The sequence below is a fragment of the Entelurus aequoreus genome, linkage group LG05, assembly GCF_033978785.1.
Source record: "Entelurus aequoreus isolate RoL-2023_Sb linkage group LG05, RoL_Eaeq_v1.1, whole genome shotgun sequence".
NCBI lineage: Eukaryota > Metazoa > Chordata > Actinopteri > Syngnathiformes > Syngnathidae > Entelurus > Entelurus aequoreus.
Genome location: NC_084735.1, coordinates 30,341,317 through 30,364,984, shown reverse-complemented (window position 1 = coordinate 30,364,984; position 23,668 = coordinate 30,341,317). Strand labels below are relative to the sequence as shown.

The window sequence follows — 23,668 nt, the reverse complement described above, 5'->3', positions numbered from 1 at the left end:
CTTGTTTTTTGCTCAAGTTCTGTCTCTCCCGTAGCGTCAGTAAAAGTGTACATGCACATGCCTCATGTCCAATTATGCAAATTAGACCAAGACGTCATCTAACCCTCTCGCGTTTCGCACCAACCCACCGTCACAAATAAATTGCTGTCCTGTGGGAAAACACAGTTGTCTCTATTTCTCTGATTTCCTCCGGGAGACGTCAATTGTAAATGGAAATGCAATGGAGGTTAATGAAGTGTTTGACTTTCGACGTTCCGTTGTACTTTACGGACTTTAATTTGTCACATACAGGCGAGAACAGGGTTGGTTGTCACATGTTTTACTCTAGTCTATATTTCTGAAAATAAAAACATCCGCCAATAAACAGTCCTACATCAAATTGAAGCTTGACGTGTTGGTTAATAAAATGATTTTGCTTTTGATTATCCAACTCATTGCAACAAAAAAGTAATCAACTAAGAAAGTCCCAATGTGACAACCAACCCCATAGTGGATGGTTGCCACAAGAAAATCCTCAATGTATTGACAAGTTCATAAATACACAATGTAATGCATTGTAACGCATAAAATAAAATAAAAAGAAATACAAATATGCATTGTAACACGAACTGAGCAAGAAAAATAAACACAACGTAGATATTTTCCGTGTATGTGATATGTTTTGAATTTTTTTCCCAGCATCAAGGCTAACAACCGTGTTGGAATTGGGGGTTAAATCACCAAAAATGATTCCCGGGCGTGGCCACCGCTGCTGCTCACTGCTCCCCTCACCTCCCAGGGGGTGATCAAGGGTGATGGGTCAAATGTAGAGAATAATTTCGCCACACCTAGTGTGTGTGTGACAATCATTGGTACTTTAACTTTACATTAGCTCGCTAATACCGATACAAACAAATTGCTTTTTCTTTATACATTTTAAGGGGAACAATTGTTTTGTTATAAATCAATTGTGTAAAAAGCCTAGAAGACAAATTCTGAGAAGCTGAATATTTGAAATTTGACATGAAAAAAAAAAACAAGTTAGTAAGTATGATATATGAAATAATACAATATGACACAATAAAAATATATTACACATTATAAAACCATAAATACTGTATGAAATGATACGATAACATATGGCATTACAATGTACAAAAGATATGACATATTGTGAGAATATAGACTATATGATTCAGTCAGATAAAAAGATATATGACAAAAACAATGCCCTTATGAAATGATACATTATATATGTATGTAACTAGACATTTTGTTGGGCCTGCTATCTGTGCCCTAAACCTCTGGCCGGGGGTCGCCACGAGCCACCGTACTTTTAAAGTGGTGCGGAGGGTCTGAATCTGTGAGTTTTAGGTGTAAACGTACAAAATAAGCTAACTCTAAGGTGTATGGCAGTTGAATTAGAGAAGCAAGTGTGAAATTAGCTAAAAAGGTTAGCATGCTATTGTTAGCATGCTAACAATAGCATGCTAATATATAGCATGTGTCACATGCCAAGTTATATGACTCTAAGGTGTATGGCAGTTGAATTACAGAAAAAAGGGTGAAATTAGCTGAAAAGGTTAGCATGTAAATGTTAGCATGCTAACAGGTAGCATGTTTCACATATCAAGTTATATGACTAAGGTGTATGGCTGTGGTATTAGAGGAAAAAAGCGTAACATTTTCAAAAAATACGTAGAGTAAAATGATTGTGAAATGATACTGTACTATATGATTCAGGCAGATAAAAACACATAATAGAAAATAATGACTTCACAAAATGATACAGACCATTATTTGTACGTAATTGTATGTACGAATTACGAGATGGCTTGACAAAATCAGACTACATTGAATCTCAGTAAAACTAAAACAATGCTATTCGGTTAAAAGTAGAAGAGAAAGTCAAACACAAAGATGGAGTAGACATTGAAAGAGTGAAATAAATACATGTTTTGGTTGTAATAATAGATGATGAATGAACAGGAAATCTCATATAAAATATACAACATAAAGTGGCAATACATATTTCAATAATGAATAAAGCAAAATACATTTCGGACCAAAAACCACTACATATTCTTTACTGCTCACTAATGTTATCTAATTTAATAACTGTGTTACAAAAAAGATTAGTTAGAATAATACATAATGTTGGATATAGTGATCATACAATCTGAATTGGAAAAGGGGTAGAATTAAATAAGCTTTGCTTCTTCCTACTTCTTTTCAAACATGTTGTCAAGAGAAATAAGAATGTGTGGATTATATAAAGTACCATTTTGTATCTGTATACCTGTTCCAAATAAACTCAAACCTTAACCATAACCAAACTATTATACCATATATCACATATAAATATACATGTGTAATTATGATACAATATGCTATGAAATGATACAATACCATATGACACAATACAATGCAAAAATATTCTACCATTTTGAAATACAGTATATGTTTCAGTCGGATAAAAACATGATACAAAATAATGACCTTACAAAAGGAAACATCCATCCATCCATTTTCTACCGCTTATTCCCTTTGGGGTCGCGGGGGGCGCTGGAGCCTATCTCAGCTACAATCGGGCGGAAGGCGGGGTACACCCTGGACAAGTCGCCACCTCATCGCAGGGCCAACACAGATAGACAGACAACGTTCACACTCACATTCACACACTAGGGCCAATTTAGTATTGCCAATCAACCTATCCCCAGGTGCATGTCTTTGGAGGTGGGAGGAAGCCGGAGTACCCGGAGGGAACCCACGCAGTCACGGGGAGAACATGCAAACTCCACACAGAAAGATCCCGAGCCCGGGATTGAACCCAAGACTACTCAGGACCTTCGTATTGTGAGGCAGACGCACTAACCCCTCTACCACCGTGCTGCCCCAAAAGGAAACAATGCATTATACAGTATATATGTAATTACATATATATATATATAATTAAATATATATGTAATTACATATATATGTAATTACATGATACAGTATAGCACACTTATGATGTTTGCCGTACTTTAGCTGCTTAACATTTCTGATTGATTAAAAAACTTTTAAGGACGTGGTCACGGAAGTAAACAAAGTAGGAATTGAACTTTCACATACTCTTAATATCCAATTAAAATAATTATTTATGATATATTCATTATATTATCATAATAATAGGTACTCATATATATGTATGAGCTTACTAAGTTACTTTGCATGCGGCCACATTTTTAAAGCCCAACGCGGCCCCGCAGTCAAAAAACTGGACACCCCTGCAGTATGGTGTACCATATAAAAGTTACAACATGATATGTATGTAATTATGATACAATATGATATGAAATTATATCATAGGAAGAGATACCTTAACAAATATATACTTACTTTTCATTATGAAATTACAAATACTGTATGAAATGATAGGATACATACGATACAACACAATGTAAAAAGATACCACATTTTGTGCAAGTATACCATTCTATAATTCAGTCAAATAAAAACATGATAAAAATAATGACCTCACAAAATGATACAATGCATTACAGCATACATACGTAATAATATGATATGAAATGATCTAACATAAAAAAGATACAAGACATTATGAAATGATACCATATGTCTATCCGTCTTACTCTAGAGAACACTATGTAAGTGGGCTCTGTTCCTAAGTCCACACGTTTCTATACCACAATTTGAGAGACCGCACCCTCTAATGGCAAGATATGAGTGTGATGTTTCATTAACATTAATATGTGTTGCATCTGCATATAAAACTAATGCTGAAGAAGAGATGCGCATCCACATTGAATCAGTCATTCCTAGGCCAGTTATTCTCAAACTGTGGCATGTGTACCCCAGTGTTACACGGGCTCCATCTAGTGGTACGCCAAAGAATCACTTAATTGAATTAAATTAAATGTATTTGATTCTTTATTTAAGTACAGTGTTTTATTTTCCTATATTTAAACACAGTGTTACTGTTCAAAGTGTGTGTAATGTTACAATGACCAAAAATATTAAATATAATTATACTATATATATATATATATATATATATATATATATATATATATATATATATATATATATATATATATATATATATATATATATATATATATATATATATATATATATATATAAAAATATGGACTCTCTCTCTCTCTCCCCCCCTCTCTCTCTCTGCATTTATATCAATCAATCAATCAATCAATCAATGTTTATTTATATAGCCCTAAATCACAAAAGTCTCAAAGGGCTGCACAAGCCACAACGACATCCTCGGCATAGAGCCCACACAAGGGACAGAATGAACATACAAGAACATAACACTTTACTGGACAGAAGCATCACCAAATCATACAAAAAAGCACAACCCAACACTTTACAGAGCATCCACCTGGAAAACAAACGGATTGCGGATGAACTGGACATCGAGGACAGGGTGGACGCTACAGCCAACAAGGAAGCCTTCATCACATTGAAGGACCACAAACCCAACTTCGCAAATAACCCATCATGCCGACTAATAAACCCAACTAAATCCGAAATGGGAAAAATCAGCAAAATAATCCTGGACAGAATCAACACAAAAATTACGGACAAAACACCACTCAACCAATGGAGAAATACAGCAGCAGTAATCAAATGGTTCAGCAACATCCAAGGCAAACAACAGCACAACTTCATCTCCTTCGATGTCGAAGAATTTGACCCTTCCATCACACAAGACCTACTGACCAAAGCACTAGACTTTGCCTCAGACTACGACTCAATCACAGGCAACGAAAGAAACATCATCATCCATGCAAAGAACTCCATACTCTTCCACAACGGTACACCATGGCAAAAAAAGAACAATTCAACATTCGACGTCACCATGGGGAGTTTTGACGGAGCAGAAACGTGCAAAATTGTTGGGAGTTTCCTCCTCCCCAGCTCGCTAGCCTCAACCTGAACCTTGGTATTTACCGTGATGACGGACTGGCAGTGTGTCGCGCCTCGCCAAGGAGCAGCGAGAATACCAAGAAGCGTATATGCCAAATCTTCAAAGAGAACGGCCTACGGATCACGATTGAAGCCAACAAGCAAACCGTCAACTTCCTCGACGTCACTTTCAACCTGAGGAATAACAGCTACCAACCATTCACGAAACCCAACACAACACTCCAATACGTGCACCATGACAGCAACCACCCACCCACCACCACGAAAAGAATACCTACCGGTATTAATAAAAGACTATCGATGCTGTCATCTAGCAAAGCTGAATTAGACAAAGCAACCCCCCCGTACCAAAAAGCACTTGATGAAAGCGGATACAACTTCACCCTCACCTACGAACCCACGCCAGGAAACCAACCAAAAAGGAGCAGAAAACGAAACAACATTATCTGGTACAACCCCCCATACAGTAAAAACGTCTCAACTAATATTGGCCACAAATTCCTCACCCTGATCGACAAACACTTCCCCAAAGGCAACACCTTAAGAAAAGTATTCAACAAGAACAACATTAAATTGAGCTACAGCTGCATGAACAATATATGACAAATCATTTCAAACCACAATAAAGCAATTGAAAAGGAACCGTCCACCACCAGGCAGAACGACTCCAAAACAGACAAAGGCTGTAACTGCCGCAAGAAACCTGATTGACCTCTCAACGGGGGGTGCTTACAACCATCAGTTGTTTACCAAGCAAAGGTAACACGCAAGGACATTAACACATCCGACCCATATGTAGGATTAACTGAGGGAGCATTCAAAACCAGATGGAACAATCACAAAGCCTCTTTCAGAAGCAAAAGCTTGCGGAACACTACAGAACTCAGTCAACACATTTGGAATCTCAAAGACAATAATGTTGAATATTCGATAACATTGCAAATTCTTGCATCCAGCACACCATACAACAGTGGTAATAAAAGATGCAACCTATGCTTAAAAGAGAAACTGTTAATTATATACCGTCCATACTTGTCATCCCTCAACAAGCACAGCAAAATGGTATCAGCATGCCGTCACAGAAGGAAACACCTCCTAGGTAACACATGAGCCAATCACCACGCCCCTACGCTTGCCTGTACCCACCCGCTCTGTGCCCTATATAAACCATGGTATGTGAATGCTTCCATTAAAATCTCCTGATGGTTGAGGAAACCCTCATGAAACAGGCCTGTAGAGATGAAATAGTCTTGTGATTTTTTCCCACAAATACATATATATATATATATATATATATATATATATATATATATATATATATATATATATATATATATATATATATATATATATATATATATATAGAGAGAGAGAGAGAGAGAGAGAGAGAGAGAGAGAGAGAGAGAAAGATAGTTTATAATATACTATGCCTCTGCCTTGTTTTTAATGAATACTTAGCCCTACTCGGCTACTGTATTTTAATGTTGGTCATTATGGTGGTACTTGGGGAAAAAAGTTTGAGAACCACTGTTCCAGGCCATGGCTAGGTAGCTAACATACAAAGGGTATCTGGAGAATAGCTAACCATATGGCATATCAATAACCATGTAGGACTTTAGGGGTAAACTAAAAATAGAAAAAAAGCAAGAAACAATTTTACCCGGAGGGCTCCAAGGTTCTCCAGTAGCTGATCTGTGTTTGAAACACCCAGAAGCACCGAACTGACTCCCTCGCTACGAAGACACCAGGCTGGGAAAAACAAGAACAAAGTGTTCAGCATGCTTTAAAATTTGGCTTCAAGGGGTAGCGGTCGGATGGATCCTTCAAATCCAATGAGAGGTCACACACAAACAAGTTAAATAATAATCATAATCATAAATGTTACATTTCATGAAGAGGGTATTTGAGTCCGTACCAATGGCCAACTGTGCGGCGGTGCAGCCCAGTCTGTCTGCCAGTAGGTGGAGCTCTTTGATTTTAGCCAGCTGCCTGCGCCCCTCCTCGCTGTTCACTCGCTCTCTCAGCCACTGGTATCCCTTCAGACAAATCGAGGTGGAAAAAGTGAGTTAAAGTGCTTTTTTTTTACTGCTTTCTTATAAACAAAAACTGAAAAAAGAATGCTCGACTGATCAGCTGGGGAATTACACCAAGGAGAATCCCAGGGGAGGATGCAGAGTCCAATCAAACTGACCTTCATTGCTGCTCTGGAGCACTCTGGTACTCCGTCGCTGTACTTCCCTGTGATTAATCCACAGGCCAAGGGAGACCACGTCATTGCTCCAACCCCTGAAGCAAGCAAATGAAGCTCAAAGTCATTCTATGTTTCAACAAAATCACAGATTTCAAATCCAAGATGACTTGATACCGATCTTGTGGTAGAGCTCAGGAAGCTGCACCTCCACTTTATCCCTCTGAAAGTAGTGATACTCTGCCTGCTCACACACAGGTGGTATCAGATTGAACTGTCGAGCCACCGAGTAGGCCTCCTGATGCAGCAGAAACAAACATGGCGAAACCATCAGTGTGCTCATGAACCGACAGGAGAATAGGAATTGAATAATAATGACCATGATTTCCATGGCACTCCAACGTGAGGTGCCCCAGTACATGGCCATGCCCTGGTTGATCACAAACGTCATAGCACGCACGATCTCTGCAAAAACCATACTTGAAATGATACTTTTCCGAGGCACACGATATCATGTGAATCATGCTGAGACTCACCCTCCATTGGACTGTTGACATCATTTCTATTGGCAAAAACAATATCCACGTAATCAAGCTGCAGTCTCGATAAGGATCCTCTTAAACCTGCCATTGATAAGAACCATACTATATTAATACATTGTAAAATACATGCCATGTGATACCATCCAGAATAATTCATTTTGAAAAGGTTCAATTCGATACAAAACTATACTATACTTTAATACATGGTTGACTCACATGATACAAAATGATACATTATGAAGTAATATAATTCAATACTGTACATTATGAAACTATAAAACGTGATCCCATCATATAATAAAAAATGACACCATCCATGTATGATCAATAATACGATACAGTGTGATACAAAAATATACGTTATGAAGTGATACAATTAGATACAAAATCATACTATACACTATGAAACTATAAAATGTGATTCCATCATGATACAAAATGATACCATACATTATATGATCAATTATTATACAAAATGATAAAGTACACTATATGACTAATCATACAATACTGTATGATTTGATACCAAATTATACATTATAAAGTGATTTGATTAAATACAAAAAATACTATACATTTTGAAACTATAATACATAATTCAATCATATGATACAAAATAATACCATATGATTAATTATATGATACATTATGATACATTATTATATGATAGCCTACCCATATTTGTTTTGAAATATACAATACTGTACAATTCAGTCCTGAAATTATACCATATGACAAGTAAGTATGATACAATACATTATAGTATGAAATGAAATGTTACAAATAGATACTGTATCATACGATAAAAATATACTGGACATTGTAAAATTATATCATACGTATACATCCATCCATCCATCCATCCATCCATCCATCCATTTTCTACCGCTTATTCCCTTCGGGATCGCGGGGGGCGCTGGAGCCTATCTCAGCTACAATCGGGCGGAAGGCGGGGTACACCCTGGACAAGTCGCCACCTCATCGCAGGGCCAACACATCACACTCACATTCACACACTAGGGCCAATTTAGTGTTGCCAATCAACCTATCCCCAGGTGCATGTTTTTGGAATATGATACCATACTATGCAAAATTATACTGTGAGTTATTGTGAAATTATTTTTATCATTTAAGACACTACGATTCAGTCATATGAACTCATACATTAGGATGATTAAATGAGGACCACAGAAAACGATCCATCAGTTATCATCAGATATGAAATAAAAGAGATAGAGCAGGTTATGAAATTATACAAACGATACCACACAGTGCCATATGATACAATACTATGCAAAAATATACTATACACAATGAAATCATACTTTGCAATTTAATATGATAATAAAAGATATCGTACACTGTGATATGATACACTATAAAACGATACCACATGATATGATAGAATGTTATAGCATACAATACTGCATACTTTGTGGTGTCACTTCTTGTGAGGTCAGATGGATTAAAAAAAACTCTGCCCTGATTCAGAAGTTTTGGACTATTCAGACACTTTTCTTGAGCATACAACTTGCACCGATAGTTTTTGAGTAAGAGATGCCTCTTGTGTCCGTGAATATATTTGTTATCTATGTTTAAAGAACACATGATACATGCAATTGATACAGCACAATGATCGCATTACATCACAAATGATTTGGAGCAATCTAAGCGCATGAAACATGTGATTATAACTGGGCTCCATATTACACAAAGGCCTCGAACCGGGGCAGCTGATAACAAGATGCTTCCACACAGAAACACGTGGACAACTTTCTGCAATCCTAAACTGTGGATGTGGATGTCGATGTCATCAACATGGATACATGCATGTTGGCAGAAATCACAATGTCAACAACATGGATACATGCATGTTGGCAGAAATCACAACGTCACACTTGTCGTCTTCATAAATTCACCAACAAAAAAAAACAAAAAACAAGATGGCGTTGCCAAAGCAGAGAGGTTTGCTGAGGGGAACAAACGTCTACAATTCAATCAATGAGCATCTGACAAAAAGCCTATGAAGCATGTTACTTAAAGAAGCACGGGGTGCTAAATGTACATCCTGAAGAAACCATAGTACACAGTAAGGAACTGGACAAATACTGAAAATGACATTATCTCCACTACAAGGACTTGATCCTTATGATACCGTACAATATATGTACATAATTATATGATACAATTTGATAAAGTATGATACGAAGAGACAGCTTCTAATACAATAAAAAAAAATACAGTATGTAACAGTATAGCATATTATAGAGTAGAACATCGTATGATACAATACAATTCAAAAATATACTATACACTACCACAGAGTTTAGAGTTGATTTATTTAAAATAGGACAATACATGTTAATGCACATATACATGTAAATATGCAAGATTATAGCCAATGGCTAATTTCCATCTTCAGCCCCTTCAGCAGGTTGATGTTTACATAGCACATACGTAAGACAACATAGACAAGTAGAACAATTAGCCTTAATAAAGTCAAAGTAATAAAAGGTACCCCAACAGTTAGCTAATATTAAAAAAAATTACACGTTTAGGCATGATTGTGGCAGCAATGTTGTTCTTCCAGTAGACAAGCTTTGAAATGTTTGGTGAAAGAGACCAGGGTCGGAAGTTCACGTATTGGTATTTGCTGTTGAATTCCAAGTGTGAGATGCATGGACAGAGAAAGTTTCTGGACCATGGGCCCTCTTTTTTTTTACCAAGAAATACACAGTCTTCTTGACCTGTTCATGGTTTTTTTTCACAAACTCTTGTCATGGAGGAGGTGCTTTGTCATGGAAGATTTAGTAGGTGAAGGTGGCGTCGATGTATTTAACAGTGTTGTCCCAATTTAAGCCAGTGGTTCTTAACCTGGGTTCGATCGAACCCTAGGGGTTCGGTGAGTCGGGCTCAGGGGTTCGGCGGAGGTCAAAACACACCCGACACATCCTGTACATAATAACTTCTCCCTATCAGCGTATTACGGATACGGCAACAGCAGAAGTCAGACTGATTTGCAGATGTGTAATTTGTTGTGAGTTTATGCACTGTGTTGGTTTTGTTCTTTGTTCATTTTGTGCACCAGTAATAAAACATGGTAACACTTTAGTATGGGGAACATATTCACCATTAATAAGTTGCTCATTAACATGCAAATTAGTAACATATTGGCTCTTAACTAGTCATTATTAAGTACTTATTAATGCCTTATTCGGCATGGCCTTATTATAACCCTAACCCTCTAACCGTGGCCCTAACCCTCTAACCCTAACCATAACCCGAACCCTAACCAAATAACTCTAAATTCAATCTTTGTTACTTAGAATATGTTCTCCTAGTGTCCAAACAACTCTAAATTAAGTCTTTGTTACTTAGAATATGTTCCCCTAGTGTCCAAAAACTCAAAATTAAGTCTTTGTTACTTAGAATATGTTCCCCTAGTGTCCAAAAAACTCTAAATTAAGTCTTTGTTACTTAGATTATGTTCCCCATACTAAAGTGTTACCAAAAACATATAATAACTTTGTCTTGAATTTGAAAAAAAAGGAGGGTTCGGTGAATGCGCATATGAAACTGGTGGGGTTCGGTACCTCCAACAAGGTTAAGAACCACTGGTTTAAGCGCTCATGTTTTTTAAATATCCGACAAGTAAGATATGTTTTTGGATTTGTATCTAATACTTTCAGAGCTTGTTTATAAACTGGTTCAATCGGCTTTACAATACCACATTGATGGTACAATAGCATCTTCTGTTGTATTCTACTGAATTGTATTGTATAATTTTAAAGAGTATCGGTATTGTATATGAAATTATAAAATACATATGATGTAATACGATACAATACGTTGCAGTATGATATGAAATGATATGACACCACATGATACAAAATACAGTAAAACCATACCAAAACAATATGGTATTAAACGCTCCATACAATAAGACAACATATGAGATAAAATAAGTAGGTACACCTGCGTAATTAAATAAGATCCACTACAATAGAAGAACTGTGCCAATAATCTAGCTCTTACAAATATACAGTATAGTATAGTATTGTATATTTTCGTATGGGTCACATATCTTAGTGCGGGGGTCAGCAACCCGCGGCTCGAGATCCGCATGTGGCTCTTTAGCGCCGCCCTAGTGGCTCCCTGGACCTCTTTCAGATATGTGGGAAAATGGAAAAAGATTAAGAAAAAAATTATTTTTTTGTTGTAATATATTTTCTGTAGGAGAACAAACATGACACAAATCTTCCTAATTGTTAGAAATCCCACGGTTTGTTATACATGCTTCACAGATGAGAGCATTTGGCAAGCACCGTTTTGTCCTACTAATTTCAGCGATCCTTGAACTCATCAGTTTGTTTACATGTACAACTTTCTCCGATGTTGCCACAGAAAGACGTGTTTTATGCCACTCCTTTGTCTCATTTTGTCCACCAAACATTTTATGCTGTGCGTGAATGCACAAATGTGAGCTTTGTTGATTTTATTGATTTGCTGGAGTGTTTATCAGGCATATTTGATCAATCCATGACTGCAAGCCAATTGATGCTAACATGCTATTTAGGCTAGCTGTATGTACATATTGCATCATTATGCCTCGTTTGTAGGTATATTTGAGCTAATTTAATTTCCTTTACTTATGTCCTCTGTGTATTTAATTTATATTTGCATGTCTCATGACACCTTATCTGTATGTAATATTGGAAGCATTTCTGATAGTTGTGTGTGTGCCATGTTGTTCCAGACCGCAGCAAGCGTTACCCAGCTTGCAAAGATTGTAATAAATCCATTAGAAGAAGACAGCCTGCCGTTTCCTTTAACTTGGACACACACATCTATACCTTTGGCCATTCTGAGCCAGTAATTTCCAGAAGTTATCTAATCCCCTGAAAAGTCTCCATTTTATTAATGATTTCCAATGTTGCAAAAACGTGTAGAATAAAAATGTATATACAACATTTCTGTCAACGAAGATTTGCGTATAAGGCTTTTAATTTTTTTTTTTTTTTTTGGTCTAATATGGCTCTTTCAACATTTTGGGTTGCCGACCCCTGTCTTAGTGTATCAAACAGTATCGTATCATTCTTAATATAATGTATGGTATCATTTTGTACTATATAGTATCATTTCATATGATTGAATAGTAAAGTATAGTTCATGTATCGTATGTTTCTTGTGTTGAATCTTATCACGTGGCATGTTATTCAATGTCACGCAGTATTGTATGGTATCACGTGTTACATCATTTTCTATAATGTTGCATAATAACACTGTCATATGGTATCATGTCACACTGTATGGTCTCCAGTGCTTTCAATACCATACGGCCTGGGCTACTGGGTGTGAAGTTGGAGACGATGCAGGTGGAGGCCCCCTTGGTGTTCTGGGTTTTTGATTACCTGACTGACAGACCACAGTACGTGCGGCTGCAGGACTGTGTGTCTGACAGGCTGGTCAGCAACACCGGGGTCCCGCAGGGCACAGTCCTCTCCCCCTTCCTCTTCACCATCTACACCACCGATTTCCACTATCACTCAGAGTCCTGCCACCTTCAGAAGTTTTCTGATGACTCTGCGATAGTGAGGTGTATTGAGGATAGTGATGATGAGGAATACAGGGCACTGGTGGAGGACTTTGTCACATGGTGTGGAAAGAACCACCTCCAGCTTAATGTGATGAAGACCAAGGAGCTGGTTGTGGACCTGGGAAGGAGGAGGAGTACTCCGGTGACCCCTGTTTCCATCAGGGGGGGTCGATGTGGACATGGTTGAGGATTATAAATACCTGGGAGTACACATCGACAACAAGCTGAATGGGTCAAAACACACTGAGGCACTCTACAAGAAGGGATAGAGCCGCCTCTACTTTCTCAGGAGGCTAGGATCCTTCAACGTCTGTACAAAGAATGTTGAAGATGTTCTACGAGTCGGTGGTGGCGGGCGCCTTCTTGTACGCCGTGGCCTGCTGGGGCAGCGGGCTGAGAGCGAGGGACGCAAACAGACTGGACAAGTTGGTAGGCCAGTAACGTGGTGGGAGTGGAGCTAGACTCTCTGGCGGTGGTGTCAGAGAGGAGAAGTCTAGCAAAACTCCTAGCTATTATGGACAACACCTCCCACCCACTACACTCGGACCTTGCGGGGAGAATGAGCACCTTCAGTGGAAGGCTCAGACTCCCAAAATGCAACACGGAACGACACAGGAGGTCCTTCATACCAACAGCCATCAGACTGTATAATGCATATGTTCCTTCTTGACTGCACTTAAATGTAGAGTATATGTAGTATATGTAGAATATATTTATATTATTTATATATTATATATATAATATATTATATTATTTATTATTATTCTTGTCTATTGTGAGCAAACTGTGGTGCTGAATTTCCCCCAGGGATCAATAAAGTACTTTCTATTCTATTCTATTCTTTCTAACATATATAGGGATGTGAATAACTCACAATTTATAAATAATGATAAATGGGTTATACTTGTATAGCGCTTTTCTACCTTCAAGGTACTCAAAGCGCTTTGACAGTATTTCCACATTTACCCATTCACACACACATTCACACACTGATGGCGGGAGCTGCCATGCAAGGCGCTAACCAGCAGCCATCAGGAGCAAGGGTGAAGTGTCTTGCCCAAGGACACAACGGACGTGACTAGGAAGGTAGAAGGTGGGAATTGAACCCCAGGAACCAGCAACACTCCGATTGCTGGCACAGCCACTCTACCAACTTCGCCACGCCGTCCCAATAAATTGACTACGATTCTTGGATTGATGATTCGTTTCAGAATCGATTCTCGATTCAAAGATATGAATCAAACAATGTATTTATTATTTATTCATGTATTTATTCTTTATTATTATGTATTATTTATTATAGTATTTATTATACTGTGTAATTTGCTACACAGCAACATACTGAGTACTTTTTGTGACACATTGCGTGTCACAAAAAGATTTCACATAAAAAATTATGAATGTCGCATGACGCTTGAGGAAAAAGACTTAGTTTTTGACATTTGGATTTAGTTTAGTAATTCATGCGAAAGAAAGATTACAAATAGAATTTGGACAATGCTGCTGTGGGGCGGAAACAAATCTGTTTTTAGAAGGAATTCGCTGACTTCCAATGCATCTGTTATGTATTCTTGTCAAATGTCAAGCTTCATCATGCCTTCCAAAGTGGTGTGTGTGTGTGTGTGTGTGTGTGCGTGCGTGCGCGCGTGTGTGTGTGTGTGTGTGTGTGTGTGTGCGCGCGTGTGTCATCATCATTGCCCTCATTTCAGTGACAGGCCTAAAGCCCAAGTATGCGCGGCGTGCAAACGTTAAAAGCTGCACAAAGTTGACCTATTACGTAACAGGCTGAATTCAAAAGGCTGATGACAATGACGCTCAGACAGTCCATTCAAATCCTGATTTAATTGGACAGCTCAAGGATACATTAAACAAACAAAGTAGTCTTCTTTAGGATTAGGCTGTGGAGGAAGAGACGATAAAACATGCTGGGGAGGAGGACAATAATCAGCGGATGGATTTTCCATGAGAGCTTTTGTTCCCCTCACCCGACCGGGCTAATTCACAGCAGATCATTTTTGTTATAATGCAATGTGATGATGCTTTACCATACCTTCAATAATGTGTTTTCTGGACAGTCCTCGCTCTGTCTCTGCTCTGTGAACGAGTCATAAAACAACACCATTAATAATACATTTTCATTAAAAATACAACACACATATTAATCCACACTTACTGGCCTCCCCAGTAGATCTTTGTTGTGATGACGAAACTCGAGCGTCTAGCCAGGGTTGAAAAAATAATTTGATTTTTTGTTTCAATAAAACAATAACATTCACCAAACACAACATTAGTTACAATAAATTACTGAATAACACTGACAATATATACAATGAACAAAATACAACATTTAGTATTTATATAGGTACTATACATTCTCAAACAATGGATTATTAGATAATATATATATTTCTGTATTATTGCATATCATAAAATATGATATATTGTTGTTCATATTTTACTAAATATATTGTTTTTAATAATTATTTTTGGAAATAATAATTTAAAAAATAAAATACCACTGATTTGTTAGGTTATGTTTTCCAATATAACTTTGTACTAACAAGTTATTTTTAATGGACATTTATTGTATCATGTAAAGGGTTAAATTCATATTATTTGACATCAGAGTTACATTTTAGAGAGTCTAATATTTGTAAATGAATACACATAAAAAATAGATAAAACCTTAGGCATGAAAAAACTAGTGTATTACTTTACCAGTATTATATAAAGAGCCACCATTTTTAAGAACAAAACATATTTTTATAATTATTATTTTAAAACACTACTATCAATGAAATTACAAATTGTGATGTACTTTACCTTACAGTATTACTAAATGTAAAATGATTTCAAGAAATATATCTATAGTCTATATCTTATAAAAGGTAAATATGTCAAAGTCAGAAGTCAAACTTTGTTTTAATGTGCTATATAAATAAAGAGTTAATATACAGACATATACATTTGCTCAAGAATAAAATAGGACAGTAGTATCAACAACATCGAAACCAGTCCATCCAAAATAGGAAGTTCCCTTGAGACAAATAATAAAATGTTTACATTTTATATAAAAAAAATAAAGAAATAAACAAAAAATATTTAAAATTAGAACAACAATAATGTAGCATTTTAGGACATCTTCACATGTATGAGAATAATAAATGAATAAGTGAAGTCACCTCCATCCTTTCTTCTTAATGATGTTCCCCAGAGTGATCTCTGCTCTGTACAGGTACACACAATATTTATGTTTATACATGTCTACAAATATGTGTACGTCAAAACCCAAAGACACTAAGACAATAAGTCCGACCTTCCAGATGCATAAACCTCTGCCGTGTCAAACAGGTTGACCCCGTTCTCGTAGGCCACAGTCATCAGGTTCTCCGCCATCTGTGGAAGGAATGGAATTAGTACAGAAAAACAGAAATATGTAAGTTTGATGAAAGTCTCACCTCGTCAGATATCTGTGATCCAAACGTCACCCAGGTGCCTAAACAAAAGGTGCAGGCGGTTATAAATATCTCTTCCATTTGAATCCAATAGACAGACGAGGAACCAAATGAACTCACCTAACCCGAGGCAGGAAACACGTAGACCTGACTTCCCGAGGTTCCTGTGTGGTGACAGAGAGGAATCATATATCAGTATCAATAATAATATCTGAAACAAAAGATTGATGATGAGAAAACATGTTTGCAATTAGTCTTAATTGCTGCCTCTTAATACCATAGTTAATGTTGCACTGCCAATAAATGTGGTGATATATTGATTCAAAAATCAATAGTAATAAATAATCATGAGGAACAAAATGAACCTTATCACCGTGTATGCCTTTATTGCCATATTTCAACGCACATCCATGTCACGTTAATCATCCATGAATTGAATAACGTGGACCCCGACTTAAACAAGTTGGAAAACGTATTCGGGTGTAACCATTTAGTGATCAATTGTACGGAATATGTACTGTACTGTGCAATCTACTAATAAAAGTTTCAATCAAAGCATTTCTACCCAATGAAAAAAAGGCTTGTAATAGTGATACAATATTTACACCCCTAATATTGATCTAATAACTCACTTTTCAGGTTTTTCATTTTTACCTGAAATTACATGATGACCACTTCAAACAACTTTGTATCGTAATATTTTGTAGTAATGTGTCTTTATTATTGTTGTTAAAGGACTGCATTGCATCATTTTATGAGCTGTTTATAATATTTTGGATAGCTTATTTTGATATTTATTTCAATATCAATCAATATTTTTTTATATACTGAAATACATGAGAGGGTAAAAATGCTAGAAACAGCTGTCAATAAATATGAAAAATTAGGTATTTTACAATGACATTCAATACAATACAATACTATGCTAAATCAATTCCTACAATATGGCTCAACATATACAGAATAATTAGACACAAACCGACGTGACAATAGGATACAATAGGATACGATATGAAACAATATCATATAATACTATGTATGTACATGATACAACACAAAATATACGATATTATGATAACAGGTATAATAAGATAACATACAAAACAAAAGAGTACAATATATCATACTGTGGTGGATATACACACACAGGACACTTATTAATTATTACAGTTATAATTCACTGCGTTCTAGCCCATGTTTACTTGCATAGGTGCATAGGTGCTTTTACTTTGAAGTGTTGAGACACACCTCTGTGGTGCTGACGTAATTACCTGTGCGACAGTTTTTTTGTTGTGTTGTTCTCTCTGAAAATAAACGGAGTGTTACTTGGCTCTCCAAAGAGGAATAAATCTCCGTCGTTTCTCTGCCTACACTCCTACATTGGTGACCCCTTTTTACTCTTGGACGTTTCCAGAGTTTACTGAACATGTCTGCTACACTAAAGTTGCCCGACTTTTGGGAAGGGAACGCAATTGCGTGGTTCGCACAGGCGGAGGCTCAATTCGCCATCAAAGACATTACGGCGGACGAAACAAAGTTTTATCATGTGGTGGCGTCCCTTACAAGCTCGACTGCGGGGAGAGTGGTGAGTCTGCTAGAACGTCCTCCTGCACGCAACAAATACGCCGCTCTGAAGGCGCATCTACTGGAGACTTTTGGACTTTCTGAATCCGAACGTGCGCGCCAACTCCTCTCACTTCCCGGTCTCGGCGACAGTAAGCCTTCTGAGCTGATGGATCACATGCTGGCTCTGCTGGGAGACCATCAGCCGTGTTTTCTTTTCAAAGAACTATTCCTGCAGCAGCTTCCAGAACAGGTGCGTTTGGCACTTGCGAATTCATCTATTACTGATTTTCGCCAGTTGGCCAGGGAGGCGGACAAATTTTTCTCAGCTGGGAAGAAATGTTTTGCAGCCACGCCCCCTTCCACGTCTACTGCCACCAGTGATGACCATATGCACCAGCCATACTCCATCTCTGCCACCACTACTGTGCCCCGACGTGCAAAGCAGTCAGGAGGATTGTGTTTCTACCACGCCAAGTTTGGCAACAAAGCCAAGAAATGCCTTCCCCCCTGTACATTCAGTGCGTCGGGAAACGCACCGGCCGCCACCTATTAGCAGCCGTGGGTGACGGCCATACCAGCGGCTTGCTGTTTATTACTGACTCCCTCTCCGGTCGTCGCTTTCTTTGTGACACAGGTGCCCACATGAGTGCGCTGCCAGCATCAGCCACAGACATTCGCGCAGGGCCGTGTGCCCCCCCCCTTCTGGCTGCAAATGGCAGCACAATCCACACCTTTGGCACACGCACTGTGACAGTGAGTTTTGCTGGTCAGCGTTTTACCTGGGATTTTGTGTCAGCAAAAGTGTCCACTCCCCTGTTGGGTGCTGATTTCTTGTTTGCCAACAAGCTTCTAGTGGATGTGAGGAACCGCCGCCTCGTCCATGCTGAAACATTCGGCTCATTTCCCTGTGAACACAGTGACACTGCCCCGACGAAGCTGTCCAGTGCCCTCTCGCCCGCTGATGACTTTTCTCACCTCCTCAAGGAGTTCTCAGACATCACCGCACCTACCTTCTCCTCCGCCTCCGCCAAACATGGTGTGTTGCACTACATCTCCACCAATGGCCCGCCTGTGCACGCTAAAGCCCGGCGCCTTGACCCACACAAGCTCAGTATCGCAAGAGCTGAGTTCGACGCCATGGAACGCCTTGGCATCGTCCGCCGGTCGAACAGTCCCTGGGCCTCCCCCCTTCACCTGGTGCCAAAGCCCAATGGTGGTTGGCGCCCGTGCGGCGACTACCGACGCCTTAATGCTGTCACTACACCGGACCGGTACCCTATTCCACACATCCATGACTTTTCTGCCCACCTGGCGGGTGCGTCTATTTTTTCTAAAGTGGACCTCGTCCGGGGCTATCACCAGGTACCAGTTCAGCCTCAGGACATTCCCAAAACAGCGGTGATTACCCCATTCGGGCTTTTTGAGTTTCTACGGATGCCATTCGGACTAAAAAATGCTGCCCAGACCTTTCAGCGATTGATGGACACGGTGCTGCGTGACTTGTCATTCGTTTTTGTCTACCTGGACGATATCCTAGTGGCCAGCACGTCTGAGGCAGAGCACCTATCACACCTGCGTCTTCTCTTCAGTCGTCTCCAGCAGCACGGCTTGATCATCAACCCAGCGAAATGCCAGTTTGGACTGTCTTCCATGGATTTCCTGGGCCACCACATCACTACAGCAGGGGCGATTCCTCTGCCGTCAAAGGTGGAGGCAGTGTTGGGGCTTCCGCAGCCTCACACTGTCAAGGCTCTACAAGAGTTCTGCGGCATGGTCAATTTTTACCACCGTTTTGTGCCTCGGGCTGCCGACCTTATGCGCCCCCTATACAGCGCTCTCAAGGGTAAAAAAACTTCTAAGCATGCCCTTTCTTGGTCCACGGACATGTTGGCAGCTTTCTCTGCTACAAAAGATGCACTCGCGGACGCAACTATGCTGGCTCACCCGGTGCCTGACGCCCCTGTTGCTCTGACCACGGACGCCTCAGACTATGCTGTTGGTGCTGTTCTCCAGCAGTTGGTCAATAGTGTTTGGCAACCTCTCGCTTTTTTCAGCCGCCAACTTAGGTCCAGTGAGCAGAAATATAGCACTTTTGACCGTGAACTCCTCGCCCTGTATTTAGCCATCCGTCATTTCCGTTTCCTGCTGGAAGCCCGTCCGTTCACTGCCTTTGTGGATCACAAGCGTTTGACCTTCGCCATGGCCAAGGTGTCGGAACCATGGTCTGCCAGGCAACAGCGCCACCTAGCTTTTATTTCTGAATTTACCACGGACATTAAACATGTGTCAGGAAAAGACAATCCCGTGGCTGACTGCCTCTCCCGTGTGGTCATTGGTGCTGTCCACCTTGGAATAGACTATGCCCGAATGGCTGTGGACCAAGTTTCGGACCCCGACATTCAGGCGTACAGAACAGCGGTCACTGGCCTCCAGTTGGCGGACGTCCCGTTCGGCGATGCCGGCACAACGCTGCTCTGCGACGTATCTCTGGACCTGCCCCGTCCTGTGGTGCCGCAGGTCTGGAGACGGCAAGTTTTCGACGCCATACATGGCCTCTCGCACCCAGGCAGCAAGCCGTCACAGCGTCTCGTGGCAGCAAAGTTTGTCTGGCATGGCCTCAAGAAGGACATTCGCGACTGGGTCAGGACCTGTGTGGCATGCCAACGCGCTAAGATCCATCGCCATGTTAAGGCCCCGTTGGAGCAGTTTGCAGTTCCCGAAAGGCGTTTTGACCACGTCAACGTTGACCTGGTGGGACCCCTTCCTCCCTCCAGGGGATTTACTCACCTTCTGACTATGGTGGACCGGACCACCCGTTGGCCGGAGGTTGTCCCACTGTCGGCAACGACATCAGCTGATGTGGCCCGGGCCTTCATTGGTACCTGGGTCGCCCGGTATGGTGCCCCATCTGACCTTTCGTTTGATCGTGGCCCCCAGTTTACTTCCGAGCTCTGGAATACTGTTGCCTGTCAGTTGGGTGTCTCACTCCACCGCACTACAGCATACCACCCTCAAGCAAACGGCATGTGTGAACGTTTTCACAGGGACATGAAGGCCGCCCTTAAGGCTTCTCTCACAGACGACGGCTGGGTCGACAAGCTCCCGTGGGTGATGCTGGGGATTAGAACTGCGCCTAAGGAGGACCTCCTGTCTTCCTCAGCGGAGTTAGTTTATGGCCAGACCCTCAGAGTCCCAGGTGAATTTATACCCCGCACTACAGTCCCCTGGTCTGCTTCTGACCAGCGGCGTAGCCTCATGGACACTGCCCGTACCTTCCTACCAGTCCCGACCTCGCACCACTGCTTGCCCCAGGTGCACATTCCCCCTGACCTGCGAGCAGCGGGGTACGTGTTCATCCGCCACGATGCCCATAGGGGGCCCTTGCAACCACCATACGACGGTCCTTATCGGGTTGTGGAGGCTGGGGATAAGACATTTGTCATTGACATTGGGGGCAGACTGGATCGCGTCTCAGTGGACCGGCTGAAGCCAGCCCACCTGGATTTGGGCCGTTCAGTTGAGGTGGCTCAGGCACCACGTCGCGGTCGACCCCCACACTGCCAACCGACGTCTGCTCGCCGTCAGCAGCCGGCTGTCACCCTCCCGCTTCACCCCCCTCCACCTGCCCAGGAGCTTCGGAATCGCTTTGGGCGGGTCATTCGGGTCCCTGGTCGTTTCACTGGGCCAGTTCTTGTGAATTCTGGGGGGACGTGTGTGGTGGATATACACACACAGGACACTTATTAATTATTACAGTTATAATTCACTGCGTTCTAGCCCATGTTTACTTGCATAGGTGCATAGGTGCTTTTACTTTGAAGTGTTGAGACACACCTCTGTGGTGCTGACGTAATTACCTGTGCGACAGTTTTTTTGTTGTGTTGTTCTCTCTGAAAATAAACGGAGTGTTACTTGGCTCTCCAAAGAGGAATAAATCTCCGTCGTTTCTCTGCCTACACTCCTACAATACTATTCAACATGATACGATGCAGAATGATATACAGTATGATATAATGTTACAATGACATGGCGGGCAATAGGATAGAATATAAAACAATAACATGTGATATACCATATAACATGATACAAAACAATGTGACACAGTGCAAACTAATGCAATGTCATGAACACCTAAAATAAAGATTTTAGATTATGAACTGTCAATATAAACAGTACCATATGACATGATCCAATATGTAATGATTAGGATATGATATAGTACAAATCGATGCAATGTTACGCTATGCATAGAGTACATACAAGAAGATAGGATAACATACGAAACTATACCATACAATATGCCACTACACAACATGATACCACACCAAAATATACACGTTGTGGTACAAAATATATTTCAGTGCATCCGCAAAAGACTTGTAGCGCTTCACTTTTTCCAAATTTTGTTATGTTACAGCCTTATTCCAAAATGGAATAAATTAATTTTTGTCCTAAATTCCTACAGACAGTACCCCGTAATGACAATGTAAAATTATTCTGTTTTTTATTTTGCAAATGTATTAAAAATAAAAAACAAACAAAAAATCACATCCAATTATTAACAGTGTTTGCTCAATACTTTGTTGATGCACCTTTGGCAGCAATTACAGCTGTACAGAGACATCCTGGATGAAAATAGATACGATTACGTATACACGTAGGTGTGCATGTATCCGGAATTGTAGTAAAGACCGTTTCTAAAATAAAACCATGAAAACCAACCTGATGGAGCTTAAGAGGTGCTGCAAAGAGGAATGGGCGAAACTGCCCAAAGATAGGTGGGCCAAGCTTGTGGCATCATATTCAAAAAGACTTGAGGCTGTAATTGCTGCCAAGCTTTGCCGCCCGACTCACTACGCCAAGCTTCGTCATCTGCGACTGCCACGTCGACGAAGCGCCTGCCTTCTCGTCGGCCATGGATGTGGCCGGTCCATGGGCGTCCGCCACGCCAGGTACGCCGACCTCCTCGTCGGCCACGGATGTGGCCACTACCTGGTCGGCCGCCACGCCAAGTGCGCCCACCTCCCCGTCGGCCATGGATATGGCCATTCCCGGGTCGCCCACCTCGTCAGGTACAGCGGCGGTCTACGCGTCGCCGCCACCTGATCCTGCCCCGGTGGATTCGGGGACACCTGGTCTGGCGACCCACCGCCATGTCCCCCTACCGCCCTCCCATGACTCTCGATCCTGCCTTGTTTTGTTTGTTTGGGACATCTGGGATCTGTCCGTAAGGGGGGGGGCTCTGTCATGTCTGTGATTATGTTTTGTTTTAGTCATGTTCGGTTTTGGTTTTGGACTTTTTGTGCACTTTTATTTGTCACCATAGCAACCATTAGTTTCACCTGGTTCACATTGTCATGTCACGCACCTGTTCACGGTTAGAGTCACGCAC

General features: G+C 40.5%; 1 protein-coding gene across 2 annotated transcripts in view; it reads right to left on the bottom strand.

Moving 5' to 3' along the window:
- LOC133650454 (voltage-gated potassium channel subunit beta-2-like) overlaps positions 1 to 23,668 on the bottom strand; it is a 193,384-nt gene that overhangs the window by 3,050 nt on the left and 166,666 nt on the right. For both annotated transcript variants that reach the window (XM_062047702.1, XM_062047701.1), the window contains 12 exons: positions 16,831 to 16,874; positions 16,714 to 16,751; positions 16,572 to 16,651; positions 16,438 to 16,482; positions 15,429 to 15,473; positions 15,306 to 15,349; positions 7,654 to 7,740; positions 7,497 to 7,582; positions 7,295 to 7,415; positions 7,121 to 7,215; positions 6,845 to 6,965; positions 6,590 to 6,678 (listed from right to left, as the gene is read on the bottom strand). In XM_062047702.1, the coding sequence (XP_061903686.1) occupies positions 6,590 to 6,678; positions 6,845 to 6,965; positions 7,121 to 7,215; positions 7,295 to 7,415; positions 7,497 to 7,582; positions 7,654 to 7,740; positions 15,306 to 15,349; positions 15,429 to 15,473; positions 16,438 to 16,482; positions 16,572 to 16,651; positions 16,714 to 16,751; positions 16,831 to 16,874 (895 nt within the window). The remainder of the gene's footprint in view (positions 1 to 6,589; positions 6,679 to 6,844; positions 6,966 to 7,120; positions 7,216 to 7,294; positions 7,416 to 7,496; positions 7,583 to 7,653; positions 7,741 to 15,305; positions 15,350 to 15,428; positions 15,474 to 16,437; positions 16,483 to 16,571; positions 16,652 to 16,713; positions 16,752 to 16,830; positions 16,875 to 23,668) is intronic.